Consider the following 16,782-nt stretch of genomic DNA (forward strand, 5'->3'; position numbering starts at 1 on the left):
CAAAGAGGGAAAAGAAGTACCTTAAACTGCTATTCTCATTATACCATCCCAAATCCTCCATGGGGCACTCACTGTTACACTGGTCGCAAGCATAGATTCTCCCTTCCAGGGCCTCTGTCTCGGTGAACTTGGCCAGCATCTCAGTAAGCAGGCACTCTGTCTGATTCAAAGGGACAAATCCCTTCTCTATGCAGTGATAGCGTTCAGGGAATTCCAAGGACAGATCCCAAAAGGGCTCAATGGTGTTAGATTTGTAATTGCACGATATACACGTGACCTAGAAGGAAAAGATCACAAATTATATAATTTTCATGGTTCCCATATACATTTTTTGTTTTGTACAGGAACATAACTTTACCAAAACCAAGTATAAATTTTCAAAAAATAAAATATAATATTAAAATAATAGAGCTTTAATGAAAAGAACTAGAATGGATGACATCTGGTGTACATTTCTAACCACTATGCATTACACAGCTGAACTCCAGAGCAGAGAGACTCCCCCAGTGCTGTCTTGCTATGCTCCACAGCAGCTCTACCAAGGAACGCCCAGCACACAGGCTGCAGGTTAGTGTAGGCATCCAAGCAGCCAGGCTAGACAGAATTTGCAGCTGTTGTCTGCATCTCACACCCTCATATTTCTTTTTCCTTTTGACTTCAGTTCTTCCATGTAGCCAACTTGCAACTCCTTTGCTCTGTTCCTTGTTCCACTTCTACCCTGATCCTCTGTCTACAGTTTCAGAGTAATGATCAGACATTCTCTCCCACTTTACTCTCCCAGATACACTTCACATGCTTTCAAAAAGCCTCAGTGAAAAAAAAAAAAAAAAAAAAAGCCTCAGTGAGGGCCAGGGATTTAGCTCAGTGGTTCCGCTGCCTGCCTTGGAAGCGCAAGGTCCTGAGTTCGATCCCTGGTACCAAAGGAAAAGAAAAAAAAATTCTCATTGAACTCTTTTCCCTTCCCACTCAACTGTCTTTCAAACCCTGAAGATGGAGACACAAAACCTCAGTAGCTCAGTGCAGTTTTACCCAAATCTCCTAAATTGCCCCCACCCCATCTATGAAAATTCTTTCTGCATAGTCTCACAAAGCTTTATCTATACACTTTTGCTTAGGTCCCTATCTGGCTAAAGACCCGGGAATAAAAGGCAAAGGGGACTAGGAAGGAGGCTTGTCTAGGTCTTTGGCATGCTCTCAGCCAGCTCTCCTCCTTGTAGATAAAAAAGGAAGAATGTTCTTTCAAACTACCATGGAACCAGGGTTACAGGCAGGCTGTATTCAGTTCCCCACAAGTGATCAAAGGATGGAAAGCAGCCATGGGCACTTAATGATAACAAAGAACATTCTGGGCTACCCAGGTCTTCTCTGACAGTAATCTGGCTGGAAAGAGTGGGCAAGCTCTCCAATAAAGCCAGCACTGTGAACACAAAGGGACAACAGCCACCCTCAATTCTGGCTAACCTAGGTGGCCCTGGGCGGCGCACACCTACCTGGCTGAGCAGCTGCCCGTGGAAGATGGTGTTTACCACCTTTAAGACCTGCTTCGTGAGTTTCCTTTGGGAGAAAGGGATGAGGATCCGGCGTGTGGAGCCCTCAGCCTCAAGCTCCTGCTGCACCTTGTGCAGCAGCTCGCACAGAAACTCCTGCGCGTCCTGCTGGTCGTAGCCGCGGAAGGCAGGGATCAGGCTCCACACGGAGTGCAGCATGGCGAAGGGCGACACCAGGGCCCACCGCCCGGACCACATGACTCGGAAGAGCGTGTGCAGCTCGTGGCAGAGCGAGATGTGCTTGGAGTTGGGCTCCTTGTTCTGGATGAGCTCCAGGCTCCGACTGAGAGAGACCCCTCCGTTCCAGCAGAGGCCGTCGCGCCTGCACGCCTCAGCTCTGTCGCTCCGGGCCTGCGGCTCCGGGGCTGAGAGCCGAGCCTTGCGGTGCGCAGCCTGGGCGAACAAGTGCTCAGTGGTGCAGGGGTCGAGGTTCAGGAAGCACTCCCGGAACTTGCGGAGGTGGCTGAGCACCTGCAGGATGGAGTTCATGTAGCAGGTGTTGCCCAGGTTGCGCAGGCCCGTGACTCCCGGGGCCGTGGCTGGCTGGCGGCGTGGCTTGAGCACGGCGGGTGCAGGGGGTGCGGGCGCGGCGGGGCGCGGCGCGTGCAGCAGCAGGCGCGCACTCTTGCGCGGGGGCGCGCTCGCCAGTTCCTCCAGGAGCCGTCGCTTCTCCTCGCGCCGCCGCGCCTGCGCCGCCTCCCTGCTGCGCTCCCGCGCCTCCTCGCGCCGCCGCTGCTCCAGCTTCGCGCGGCCCCGTGAGCTGCGCTCGAACCACAGCCGCAGGGTCCTGGCCAGCAGGCGCTGGCGCCGGTGCCACAACGCTGCAAGCATCTGTGGCTGCCCCCGGGGCGTGCGCGGTGGCGGGGCAGCATCCTCGCCCGGGGCCGTGGCCGTGGAGCGCAGAGTGCGCCCGCGCCGCACCGGCTGGTCCTGCTGCTGGCCGCGCACTGCCAGCAGCGAGCTTCGCAGCAGCTTCAGGTCCCCCTCGGGGTTGTCATTGAGCACGTAGTCCTGGCACAGGTAGCAGAACACGTAGAGATCCCGGACTTCCATGGCCAGCGGGTGTCCGGTTTCCACGAAGTGCTCCCGGGCGTGATCTTCGATGTAGCGGCCGCAGGCCACGTGCGAGCACTTGAGGCAGGCCCACACCGACTCGGTGGTGGCGCACTCCAGGCAGCGCCACTTCTGGGGGTTCAGGATGGAGTGGTCCTGCGCCAGCCGTAACCGCCCTACATGTTTGCATCTATCCATGTCTCAGCTCAGTCGCCACTCCCTCAACCTAGTGCAGCAGGGCCCCAAAGGCGGGGACGGAGAAGGAAAAACAAAACAAAAACTTTGAGCAAAATTTTCCAGAGGAAGGCTGCAATTGGCATTTCAACTCAAGACTCATTCGTTTTCAATTCAAAATTCCTTCCTTTGAAAGGTGAAACTTTATCTCTTCCCAGTTGCCAAGGGAAAGATAAAGAGCCTCAAACAAAAAGGCAACCTCAGGTTGATTTCAATGTAGACACAGGATCAGGAAAAGAGAAAAAAGTGCACTCTAGGAGGCTGAGGCAGGAGGGAGATCCAGGCCAGTCTGGCTACAGAGTGAGACCCTATTCTAAAAAAGGAAAGGAAATGAATCTTCCACAAAGTATCATCTTAGTGATACCCAATGGGGCTTCAATTTAAATAACATTTTATATGTATCTTTTTAAAAAAGAACACTGACACCTTGTAGAAAGGGTGGGGACCCTTCCATCTGCTGTGCTGAAAGGGTAATAAAGAATCAGATCAGTCTAACTGAGGAGGAGGGGTGGTGTGGTGCTGGAACGGCAGCGTTTAATCTAACCACGGAGACGAGAAAATTAGCAACAAATCTGCCCGTTGATGGATATGAACATACTCTTTGTTAACAACCAAGTACTTTTTTCTAACACTGCTTCTTCAATATTGCTCACAAGAAGCCTAGGAAGCAACTTCTCTAAGGAAAGAAGCTAATAACTACCTCACAAGAAAATATTTATCCTTTGGACCTTGGATACCCCACTCCCTGGTTTTAAATTCCCTCAGCTTGCACAAGGAAAGGAAGCTAGAAGCTCCTCAACAGAGCTAGATCATGCTTTCTCTTTGACAACTGTCAGGATTTAGATTCTGTTGTATTATTTTCCTAATTATTATTAGTTTTCTGATTATTATTTTTCTGGGTGTTGCTGAGTATCATTTAAGTAATTTCTCTGGATAAGTCTGTCCATTTTCTGACTAGATACAATTCCTGCAGAGGAGATCATGCACTATATTTCTTTTTCCTTCTTTATAATGACAAGATCTATGAGTGCTCAGCTCTTAGAGGTCTAAAGTATTGTCAGAATTACCCTTCCAGGAGCTGGAGTATGGCCTATAGATGCCTGCTTACCATGTGTGGGGGCCCTGGATTTGTTTCCCAACACTCACTCCCCAAGGATGAAAGGAGTGTGGGAGGCTGAAGCAGGAGGAAGGCAAGTTCAAGCCCAGTCTGGGGAATTTGGTGGCTTAGCAAAACCATGTCTCAAAATTTAAAAAAAAAGAGCTGGGGATCTAACTCAGTGTATAGGCCCTGAGTTTAATCCCTAGTACAAAAGAAAAAAAAATATTAAAGGGTAAACAAACAATTAATCTTTTTTGCTAAATAATACCAATTGAGAATACAAGTTGGTACACATGATTCTCTCAACCAATCACTGGGGGCACACAAGAGTCAGTCAATGATAAAAGAATGAAGGGGGAAAACATCAAGGGATAAGCAATTCCCCAATTTTTCACAATTTTTCAAAATGTAGTCCCTCAACCAACTATCAGCATCCAAATTCCCTAGGCAACTTCCTGTTTCCTCCTCCAGATCTGATGAATTGAAATCTGGACAGGGGTTTAAAAATCTCCATTTTAAAAGCTACAGATGAGGCTTTTGCACATTAAAACCCTAGAACCATTGTATTAATCCAATAAATTATATAGGGATGAAGCATTTACAGAAATCAAACTCTTCCACTCGGACTGACACAGTCCAATGGGACTCTTAGCAGTCACAGAATATTCTCTCCATGCAGCAATTAGTTAAGTGTGGCTGCCAAGGACGGGGGTGTGGCTGGTGAGACCAGGGGACTGCATGTCAAATTAATTACAACTAAAATAATCCTATGTGCCTAGTGGCTGCAGTACTAGCATAGCACAGGCTTGAACATACCGGGATAAACTAGTGTTGGGTTTGGGGTTTTTTTGGTACCAGAGATCAAACTCAGGACTTTGTACTTGTGAGGCAGGCAGCGGCACCACTGAGCTAAATCCCAGGCCCTAAACTAGATTTAGTTCACTCTGCTTTTCTTCCTTTTGAAAGGTAAGTACTCACTGAATCATATGTGATCCATATCTCTTACAACTCAAGACCTGAGGCTTGGCCATTCCTCATTTTTGCCTTGATGTCTTTAGGAATTTAATTACCATCAGGAGCTTTCTTACCCTGTAAAATATGGCACAGGTTCACACCCTCCAGAGAGGGAGCATCTCCCTAAGTAGGAGTGCAGCAGCACAACATCCACAACACTCACGGCTTACTCATGTGCTAGAAAAAATATAATAGAAAACCAAAAGCCACAATAGAAAAATACCAAAAACTACTCCACACCTTTACTGTGCAGAAGACCTGTCAAATGGAAAGGCACTTGGGAAATTCTTCCCATTTCGCTTTCTGATCTGTGGATCTGCTGTTCATGCACATCCTCTTCTGCACAGCCCTTTTCCCATTACAAACCTCTTGTGGTGACTCACTCACCTGCCATATGGCAGGCTGAGTCCATTCAGGAAAATACAGGGCTACTTTGCACCTTACCGCTCTGGTCTCACCCAGGCAGACTGGCTTCTCTAGAGGAAACTGTATCTGATCAGGAAATGGAATCTCCCAGAGGTGACACAAAAGAAAAAAGCATCCTTATCCAACATGTAATATAGAGGATAAAAAGAACAAAACCTCAGGCAGGCTTCGCCCAAGCATGTCCGTCTAATCCACCTCCCATACCACCCTGCTTCTTTTCAGAACGAAGCCTTGTGCCTTCTACTAGAAAGAGGAATTCTATTTTATATTTTTCTGACATGAACAGCTTTCCTTTAGTATTCTCAAAGGTCACAATAATTCTAACATTTCCACATAAAACACACATCATGCAGTGTGACAGGCACCCAATATCCAAAACGGACAAACCTGCTGTGTAATTGGGAGAAACATGAAATGTCAGCCTGGATCTACATCATTAAGTAGATCAGCCACGTAATAAAGGCCTTGCACACCCTGGACCCATCTGCACACAAGGAAAGGCAACCTGCAAAAATACTGGCATTTGCTTTTTTAATTACCATAGTTTTATTTCAAAAATCAGAATCAACTAGCACGTAAGATCATAATCAATACTTTAAATAATTCTATAGATAAATGTCACTAAGTAGAAAATGAAAAGATAATGAAATCTTTTTAACTTTTGCCTTTTATTCTGATGAGAAACTTCTAGATTTATCACATTTTAAAGTCTCCATATGAGAGATGAAGGAACATTATAATAATCTTTCCGAAAATCTACACCTTGAAAATATTGTCTTTTAATTGGACTATTCCAATTATTCTCAAACACAGATTTCTTAGCAGATCTTAAATGTATAATGGTATCACCAGAAATAAAATTTCTGAGGGAGAAGGAAACTAACAAAAATGGAATAGGAGAAAACAGGAATCTATGTCGGGGAGCCGCACCCCCAACCCCCACCAGTGTATTGATTTTTTTTGTCTATTCTTAACTAAGAGCCATGGAATAATCCTGCTTGGTCTTGGTGAGACAGAATGGCATAAATTCCAGTTTCAGAGAGAGGAGACACTATGGTAACATGCTGACAGCCTTCATTTACATAAAAGAATACTAATTACGTGGTGTCATCAACATCTGCGATTGTACTTGCTGCCATATGCGGCAGCTTTGAGTATTTTAACCCCTCTACTGGCTAACTGTACCCAGGCTTGCATCCATCGTAAAACCCACAGAGTCTGCTTGAGGGAATACAGTGAAGACATTTTAATAAATAACGTGTTAAAAAAAAATAACGTGTTAAAAATGAATCTTATCTTTTGCTGATATTTTATTTCTAAGAGATATGAAAATATAATTTATTATCAATCTGTAGCTAAGAAAAAAGGTTTAGAAAACAAAGTGGAAATCACATTAAGATCCAGTTATAATAACCCACCAGAGAAGATGGCCACATTCTCAAATATTACTATAAAGGGGTGTGAATGCAATGGTACCAGTCTTTTGGATTCTTATATTTATGGCTAAACCAAGAACTACAAAGTAGGGGCAGACCCTGGGAGGGGTGGGCCTTGGGAGTTCAGATCTGGGTGGAGGGGCAGCGTGAGCAGGTGGAGGCCTGCAGGCTGCGGCTTCCCTTCCCCAGTACATTCCCAGTGGCCAGGTGAGTGATGGGGTCTCCTCTAAGTCAGGGCGCGGCTCAGGGACCCTGCAGAGGCTGAACTCTCTGAGGGGGTCAGAAACTCAGAGGAAATGACCACAGGTGGGGGGGCACCTCGTGTGCTGAGTGTGCCAGAGCCCTCACAAGATGTGCAGTCAAGAGCTGATGTTCAAGGGTGGGTCTGTCTAACCCTGGGTTACGGCAGACTTAAGCTTCTGCCAGTGTGATGTCTCCCTTACATTAGATCTGCTTTCTCAGCAGAAAAGGAACAGAGTTCCTCTAGGGAAGGAGCCCATGGCAAGGGGCCATCACGGCCACTATGCAGGGAAATGACAGAGATCGATGCTTTTGTATCTGTCACCAGACACCAGTGACAGTACAAATAGTTTGCTCCACCCCCAAACACCATCTTCTCCAGCCATACTAAAAGCAGGACTGGGTCTTTGCCCTCCTTAGCCTTCATATCTGATCTTCCGTTTGCCCCCTTCCCCTCTTGCCACATGGCAAAATCCAACCACTACCAATGAGAAAGTCAGAATTTGCCCTCTGAGAATCTAATCATAGAAATCATCATTTGTCCCTGCAGTGTGCCTGCCAAACACTGTCTTCTCTGCAGCACTAGTCAGACATAAAAATGTATACACATGTCCGTATCTATGTTGGAGTGGATGTATATCAATCCTTCTTGTAGTCTGTAAATATATGTAGTTTGTTGGATATAAATTACTTCCCAATAAAGCTGCTAAAAATCACACACACACACACACACACACACACACACACACACACACACACACAAATTTGCCCCTACTGAAATAACAGAGCTAGGCAGCAGTTCCTTAACTTAGTGAAAATTAACAAGATTTTGTTGTTGTTGTTTTGATACAGGGCCTTACTCTAGTCCAGGGTGGCCTAGAGCTTACTATATTTCCCAGGCTGCCCCGGCACTCGTGGCAATCTTCCTGTCTTAGCCTCCCTAGTGGTAGGATTACAGGTGTGAGCCACCACATCCAGCCTTTTACCAAGAAATTTTGTAACTGATGGATAAACTGACAACATTTGACCCCAATGACCATGTTTACAGTAAGAGCAGAGCCCTCCGGCCCCCTGCCAAGATGCAGTAAGAGTTCACGATAGCATCACTTACTAGGTCCTCTTGCTAAAAGAATGAGCCTCAGTCCACTGAAGTCTTGGGGCTGACTATCGGGTTATAGGACACACAGGACATCGGAACTGCTACCACAGTGCATATCACCAAGAAACCCTGTGGCAAGCTGGATGTGGTGACACACACCCATAATCCCAGAACTCTGGGAGGCTGAGGAAGATTATGAGTTTGAGACCAGCCTGGGCAATTCAGTAAAACCCTGTCTCAAAATAAAATTTTAAAATGGACTTGTGGATATAGTTCATTTGTAGGGTATTTTCCTTGCATGAGCAAGGTCTTGGGTTCAATCCCCAGTACCACACACATATACACAAAGTGTGTGTAAGTGTATGTATAAGATAACTGGGACTGCTATTTATAAATACAGTTTCTAGCTACACTAGTTTTCTTAAGTGAGGTTTTTTGTTGGTTTTTTTTCTTTTTTTTTGATATCGGGGTTCGAATTTGGGTCCTTGCGCTTGTGCAGCAGGAGGCGAAACCACTGAGCTAAATCCCCGGCCCTAGTTTTCTTAACTGAAGTATAAGTGACACAATGAACCGAACACGTTGAGGCATACAATCTGGTGCGTTCTGACGTATGGCATGTACTCCTATTTGTAAAATCACCACAATTAAAATAATGAACACAGCTAACAGCCTGCAAGTTTACTTCTGCCCCTTGCAGCCTCTTTCTCCAGCCCCCCTCCCCAACAGCCCCAGTCCACAGCTGGAGACACTGGGACACAGAACACAAGAATTATTCGTTTGATGTGATAATGATACTGTACTATGATCCTATTTTAAAAATCTTTATGTGGTTAGCATACTCTGAATTGTTTATAGTAAAATACTACGATGTATGGAAGTTGCTTTAAAATATCCCTGGGGGGCTGGGGATTTAGCTCAGTGGCACCAAACCTGCCTCACAAGTACAAAGTCCTGAGTTTAAAAAAAAAAATCCATGAGGGGTGGCACAAAAATAAACAAAACAAGATTTTTAAATGTGAGTAATTGGGCTGGTTGACGGTTATATGGAATGCATTGTATCATTTTATTTTTGGATGTTTGAAAAGTTCATATACACACATATACATTTATATATATATTTTATATTTTGTTTTTTTGAGACATAGTCTTGCTACGTAGCTCAGGCTGGCCTTGAACTTGTGGCAATCCTCCTGCCTCTTGCCTCAGCCTCCTGAGTGCTGGGCTTACAGGTGTGTAAATAGTTTTGAAGAAAAAAGAAAACAATATTTCCTGTGACAGTAAAACCTTAGGATACAAGCCATTCACACACATTAGCCTTCATTTGTAGCATGATTTTACTGTCACTTCTTGTTTTCTTTGAAATACACACTCCCCAACTTGTACCCTGCCCTGTCACACCCACCCCAGATTCAAGGGGAACTGGTCCCAGAGCCTGCCTGCTGGGCCACCTTATACACTCAGGTGGCCATTGGGCCAGGGATTTAGCTCAGTTGTTCCGTCACCTGCCTCGCAAGCACAAGGACCCAAGTTCAATCCCTGATACCAAAAAAAACAAAAAACAAAACAAAACGAAAAAGAAGAGATAACAAGAAAAACAAAAAAAACACTCAGGTGGCCACTTCTTTGCCAGTCCCCTCCCAAACTTCCTTCAAAACCTCACCAGGTTTTTCACAATTGTGCCAACCAAATTTCCTGAGTATCTGTCTTTTGGAGGCCTGAGGGCCCTCTAGTCAGTCTAATGAAATGCGCTTTCTTACTCTAATGTTTTCTCTCTTCCTGAAATTTCCTCCTTTACTAGGAAAGAAAAGTCACTAACTTTCCCCCAATTCTGTTCCTTCCTAACTCCAATCACACAGGTGAAAAGGAGTTCACTTACACCTTTCTAAGTCTCCCTGGAGCCCTAGCAAACAATAGCACAAAGGTTATCTTTTTCTTTTTTTTTTTTTGGTGGCGGGGATGCAACTCGGGTCCTTGCCCTTGGGAAGCAGGCGGTGGAACCACTGAGCTAAATCCTCAGCCCAAGGTTATCTTTTTAAAAAGTCAAAAAGATTTTTGTTTTGTTTTGTTGTTTTCTTTGTTTATTTTTGGTACTGGGGATCAAACTCGGGACCTTGCCTTTCAAAATCCCCGGCCATGTTTTGTTTGTTTGATTTTTGGGGTTTTTTTGGTACCGGGGATCAAACTTGGGTCTGTGGGCTTGAAAGGCAGACATCGCATCCAGAACCACTACCACTGGGCTAAATCCCTGGCCCTATTTTGTTTTTGCTTTTGTTTTTTTGTGTGTTTTTGGTTCCGGGGATTGAACTCAGGACCTTGTGCTTTCAAGGCAGGTGGTGGAACCACTGAGCTAAATCCCTGGCCCTTGTTTGTTTTTTGAGAGGAGGTCTCACTGTATAGTTTAGGCTGGCCTTGAACTCACAGCAATCCTCCTGCCTCAGCCTCCTGAGTGCTGGGATTATAGGTGTCAGCTACCAAGCCCAGCAAAAAGCCAAATATTTTTGCTTGCAGTCAGATTATGGTTACTTCTAGTCCATATAATCCTTTGTTTGACAAAACAAAATTTGGCCATAACAAAATGAGCCCAACACAATACTCATAAGCACTGACCACCAGGATACTTTTGACCATAGAAACAGTGTTCAGAACAGCACCTGGCCTAATTTTCAAAACCCTTGGGCCCCAGTGTGGCCGTGACACCGCACTAGAATACCCACGCTGCCACTGGAAGGCGGCTGACAAGGTGTCTCTTCTGAGAAAATGAATTCAAATGTGCAACTCGAGAGGCTGGGAGCTACTCTCCCAACTGCAGCCCCATAGCGGATGGGAACCCCCTGCTCCCACATTCTCTACCTGGCTGCAGGGGCTCCCACAAGGGGCCGTCTGAGTGGGAGTCGAGCCACCCGCACAGCAGGACAGGAGTAGATTCCAAAAAGCGAACATAATCTGATGAGAATTTCCAGATTTGCCTCCTGAAGAGGTTCTGAGGCTATTCTTCACACAAGGCATATACATTAAATACTAGTGACCTGTACACTTGAAAATGAGTACGATGGTAAACTTTATGTCATATGTTCTTCCAAAATAAAAAAAGAGAAAGCACTAAAACTTGAACCCAGGGCCCTCACACTGAGCTGTATACCCAGCTCTTTTTATATTTCATTTAAGCATTAAAATTTTATAATTTTTAATTATTTATTTAGATAGGGTCTTGCTAAGTTGCCCAGGCTGAGCTCAAACTTGTGATCTTCCTGCCTCAGCATCCCAGAGTGCTGGGATTATAGGGATGTGCACCATGGCCAGCTGCATTAAAACATTTGCCCACCGGGGATTTAGCTCAGTGGTTTCACCTCCTGCTGCACAAGCCCAAGGACCCAAGTTCGATTCCCGGTACCAAAAAAAAAAATTTGCCCAACACAAACACGTGTGACCTCAGACTTTACAATCACATATGGAGGATGAAACATAAAAACAGAGATTCTGGCTGGGGAAGGCCATCTCAGAGTGCCAAGGCAACCTCTGAAAGCCTCACCAGGAAGCCGGGTAGGCTTGGTTTGGCTCCTACTTCCCTGAACATGCTTCCAACCAATAGGATGGCGCTACAACTTAGAGACTGTTCAGGTCCAAGGTGATTCAACCCAACCCAGAATAGAATCTAATCCAACAAGTTCAGATTAATGAGTTCTCCAACAACTGATCTTCAGGCCAATAATCTCACTGGTCAGAGTGTGATTCCCATCTCTTTTGTTCTTGAGAAACACTGGTTCTTTTGTTGTTTTGGGGTTTTTGGGGGGTACTAGGAATCCAACTCAGGACTTTTTGCTTACTAGGCAGGCGCAGTGGCGCTGAGCTACATCCTTGGCCCCTACATTGGTTCTTTTTGAGGGATTGTATCTCTCCAACATTCTTGGTGTTAAAATTTTCTTTCTCTCATGACAAAGACAGCAGATTGAAGTGTAGGAATGTGTGTGTGTGTGTACACGCACATGTATATTTTAAAGATCCATGAAATCAGAAACATCTGGAAACAACTATTTCAGATCAAGTCCTCTTAGAAAAAGACTTGGAAAGCCTTTTGACCTTATGGTTCTGTGATTCTAAATGTCATGATCTTGTAGGCAGGGGCTGCCAGCATTAGCATTGGGCTCTTCTGTCTCATGAAAGTACTTTATATAGGGCCGGGGATTTAGCTCAGTGGTTCCACCGCCTGCCTCGAAAGCACAAGGTCCCAAGTTCGATCCCCGGTACCAAAAAAAAAAAAGTACTTTGTATAGAACATTCCTCACTTAAAGTGCTTTTATTATTCATTTTGTGCTCCCTACAACTCTGTAAAATGTTATGGTAGACAGACTGGCGTGGTGGTGCACACCTATAATCCCAGCACTCGGGAGGCTGAGGCAGGGGGAACACTGAAAGTTAAAGGCCAGCCTGTGGTACCTAATGAATTCAAGGCTAGTGCAGACTACATGGTGGGACCCTGTCTCAAAATACAAAAAAAAAAAAAAAAAAAGTTATAGTATAAATGCTTAATCTCTCATTTACAAGTAAAATGAGAGGCAGTGTAACATAGTGGTTACAAAGTCAAGCCAAGCTGCCTGCATTGGACTTGAGTTCTCTCCATATTAGCTATAGATGATTGGCAAATGACCTCAGGGACCTCAGTTTCCTTACCCATGAAACAGAAACTCTAATATTTCCTCTTCATAGAGTGGTTGTAAGGATTAAATTAGGTAATACATATAAAATGCTAAAGCAATGCCTGGCACACAGAGGTACCACATAGACCCTTGAGATCACAGGATGACACTGCTAACTAAGTTGAGATTGTGACCAGCCTACTTGCTGCTGAGACCCCACAGACTCCCCATGGCAATATCAAATACTACAAAGGTAACATACAGGGTATTCCTGGGCGATAAATGACTCTGGGCTCTTACTTATCACTTTAGATAAAACCCAACTGCTTACGGGCCAGGGATGAAGCTGGGGGGGGGGGGGGGCGGCACCACGCCTGCCTTGCAAAAGCAAGGTCCTAAGTTCAACCCACTGTACCAAAAACAAAACAAAACCCAACTGCTTAGTTCCACACACTGATCCTATCACATAAGTGCTATAGGTTTGTGAGTTAAAGCTACCTTCTTCTAGAATCCTTTCTTGGGCTGGGGATTTTGCTCAGTGGCACTATGCGTGCCTTGCAAGCACAAGGTCCTGAGTTTGATCCCTGGAACCAAAAAAAAAGAACCCTTTCTTGCTTGTACAACTGGCAACTTGGCACATTTGAGGCTCTAAGAGCATGTAATATTAATAAGCCCCAACGTTGCAGCATCTTCTCTCTCAGGCATGCTTTCTGCAAGTCCTGCTCTGCATTCCCAAGTAGCTGCTGGGCAGTAGAAGAACAGAGATGAATCAAGCAGAATTTGCAAAGGAAACACTTTGAAGGCACATTAAAGTGCAACTTCAAATGATGCAGCAATGCCGGGGACTGAGAGAATCACAGCAGTAGATAAACCCAGGGGCCTAATGGACACCTGGAGCACCCCTTCTGAGGACAGGAAGCCAGGTGTAAACTGTGCCAGCTCAGTACAGGTTCTGCAGTGCAAATCACAGACCAGGTTGTGTGGCTGATGGGGCTCTGCCTCTCAGCAGTAAGTGCTGGCCAGGGACTGTCATTGTCACCTACAAAGGGTCAGGGGTAACTCTCTACATCTGCATTCTTCACCTGGTTGTTTATCTCAGTGCTAAAGTGACAGCTGGCCTCAAGGCACATCTACCCATCTGCCTAAAAATAAAAAATGGAAAGAATAGTATACAACATTTTTACACAGAGGGCTTAAAAATAAACTTGTACTGCACCATCTGACATCGGCCATCTTTGCGCCTCACTATAGAAAGGTCCCTAAAATCCAAGCACCCTGGTTGCAATGCTACATCTCGAGGAGTCTGGAAGTAGGAGCACCCTCTTCTTACACAGGGTCATGTGGCTCAGCAGAAGCCCAGGGTGGGTTCTGAGAAAGCCAAGCCCATCTCCACCTAGTTCTGCTTGGTCCCGCCTGGCCATGGTCACTGGTCAGGCAGAGGACCTGATGTAGCCCAGGCTGGCCAGGTAGGGAAGGAAGGTCAAGATCCATGGATTGATGGCTGCTGACGTCACAGGAGCTAATTGTTCTTGTTCTTTGTAGGCTAAACAATTTTTTTTTTTTTTTGTGGTACCGGGGATCGAACCCAGGTCCTTGTGCTTGCGCAGCAGGCGGTGAAACCACTGAGCTAAATCCCCGGCCTGCTAAACAATTTTTGAATCCTGTGTATTTTTTAAATGTGTCTTGGGTGGGCATGGTGGTGCACACCTGTAATCCCAGCACTTGGGAGGCTGAGGCAGGAGGATCACTGCAAGTTCAAGGCCCACCTGAACTACATAGTGAGACCCTATCTCAAAAAAGCAAAACAAAACAAAAAACACAAGTCTTATTTAAATCTTCCAAGGAATGATTTTAAGTGAATAAAGTGAACAATCAATCAGTTGGATTCAGGTCACAGGTCCTACGAATCCATGGGTGTAGCTTGAATATGAGTTATGTATCCAGAGCGAAGCAGGGATGCTTGGCTCTATCTGCCATGAGCACTACCCAGCAGCCACTCTGGACCAGCAGTGATCCAGCTCACAGTCATTGCATCCTCAGAGTCCCTGGAGACTGCTGTTCAGGAGAGGGTCAGAGCACAGAAGCAGCTTCATCATGTCTCTTTCTCAAGCTCCTCTCTCCCCATTTTCTCCTAGGTACTTTTTACTTTCCTTAAGTGCTCCCTTCCTATCTGCCATGCTAAAGGCTAGAGCCTTAGTGTCCCCAGTATACAACATATTATGGGGGCTAAACAGCAAAAGGACAGAGAGAGGAGAAAAATGACTGGGGTTTGCCCCACCCTTAAGACTTTAGGACTAGAGCTTCTCCAACTGGAGAGGAAGTTTATCCCTGAGAATCTGCGGCACCAGCGATGCTACAAGGTTGCCTAGGAGATGGGACAGAAGAGAATGGAGAAACAGGAGGGGGGGGGGGGAGAGAAAGAGAGAGAGAGAGAGAGAGCGCCCTGAAATTACAGATATAAAAATGCTAAAGATCAGGCCTGGGGATTTAGCTCAGTGGCACCACGACTGCCTTGCAGGTGCAAGGTCCTGAGTTCGAACCCAGACACTGAGAAAAAAAAAAGACAAGAGAGCTTGGAGTGAAGTGTTTCAAACCCTAAAAAAATACTAAAGATCAGTGGAAAAATGAGACTACATTTGACCTACTGGGAAGCAATATGACTTAACAAATTCAACTTACTGTAACAGTGTGTGATATAATTACAGGACATTTGGAGAAATGTCAAAACACAAATAATGGAATGCCAAAGACACATTAGATGCTCAAGCAAACATGACATGCACATGTAATACTGTTCAAATTCACCAATTCCCCCTTAACCCAGTCCTTCGTCCTGCCTTTCCCAGCCCTGAGTTTGGTGCTCACCTGGCTGCCATTCTCTCAACTCCTTATTCACGTCACAGTCAAGTCAGTTACCAATGACTACTTATTTATTTGGACAAACAGGAGTGATTAGACCCAGATTTATAAATGAAATAATAAGCTTGGATTTCTATGACAGTTCTGTTCACAATAACTCAAAATGCTAATCTTTTATTTAAAAATGGAAGCTTCAGGCCCAGGTCGAGATGATTCATTACAATGGTTCATTTAAGAGAACGGATATAACTGTCTCCCTCCCATGCCACCTGCCTGCCTTCTTGAATCTACATACCCTTGTTTCCATTGCTGTCCCTGGCCCCGAATCTGAACCTACATTAGTGCTGCTCTCCATGCCGCCTACCTTTCCGAATCTGTTATAGCAAATTTTAAGTATTCCTTACAATGGAGCACAGTTATCTATGTGAGTTACAGAGCTGATTTGATGGTACGAAATAATACACATGACAGCACTGAACATGTAGAAGATGCTCAAAAATTAGGTGAATAACACTAACACGCATGTATTTTCAAACCTTCAATAGAATTTGAAAGGATTCTTTTTATGAGAAGGGATCTCACTAGGTAATCCAGGCTGGCCTCCATCCCTGAACTCAAGTAATCCTCCTACCTCAGCCTCCTGAGTAGCTGGGACTACAGGCATGTGCCACTGTGAAGAGATTTTTAAATTAAAGGAAAAAAAAAGTGTTTAACAATTCCTACATGTTGCATGAATGGTACACCTTGCACGCCCAGTAAAACACAGCAGGATATCTAACGCACATGTTTACTTTCTCTCCCTCTTCAAACACTAGTAAAATCACAATAAAGGAGTAAAAAGGGGGCATAAATTCATAAGAACAAAAAAAATGAGAGCCAGGTGTGGTGGCACATGCCTGTGATCTCAGCACTCGGGAAGCTGAGGCAGAAGGATAACCAAGAATTCAAAGCCAGCCTGAACTACATAGTGAGATCCTGTCCAAAAAAAAAAAAAAAAGAATGAGAGAAGTTAGGCAAGGTGGCACACACCTGTAGTCTCAGCTGCTACTCAGGAGGCTGAAAAAGGAGGATTAAAACAAAAAATAAAAAGGAATGAAGATGTAGCTCAGTGGTAGAGCACTGGCAAAACATGTACAACCCC

General features: G+C 45.1%; 1 protein-coding gene across 17 annotated transcripts in view; it reads right to left on the reverse strand.

The window, feature by feature from the left end:
• Usp49 (ubiquitin specific peptidase 49) overlaps positions 1–16,782 on the reverse strand; it is a 54,754-nt gene that overhangs the window by 12,014 nt on the left and 25,958 nt on the right. For all 17 annotated transcript variants that reach the window (XR_015440245.1, XM_087184518.1, XM_087184519.1 and 14 more), the window contains 2 exons: positions 1,491–2,826; positions 73–277 (listed from right to left, as the gene is read on the reverse strand). Coding sequence is in view for 16 of the 17 variants with exons in the window: in XM_087184518.1 (XP_087040644.1) it covers positions 73–277; positions 1,491–2,798 (1,513 nt within the window). In the remaining variant the exon portion in view is untranslated. The remainder of the gene's footprint in view (positions 1–72; positions 278–1,490; positions 2,827–16,782) is intronic.

Source organism: Heterocephalus glaber, unplaced genomic scaffold (genome assembly GCF_053883595.1).
Source record: "Heterocephalus glaber isolate CG9 unplaced genomic scaffold, H.glaber_assembly_v1.0 deba00001497, whole genome shotgun sequence".
Classification (NCBI taxonomy): Eukaryota; Metazoa; Chordata; class Mammalia; order Rodentia; family Bathyergidae; genus Heterocephalus; species Heterocephalus glaber.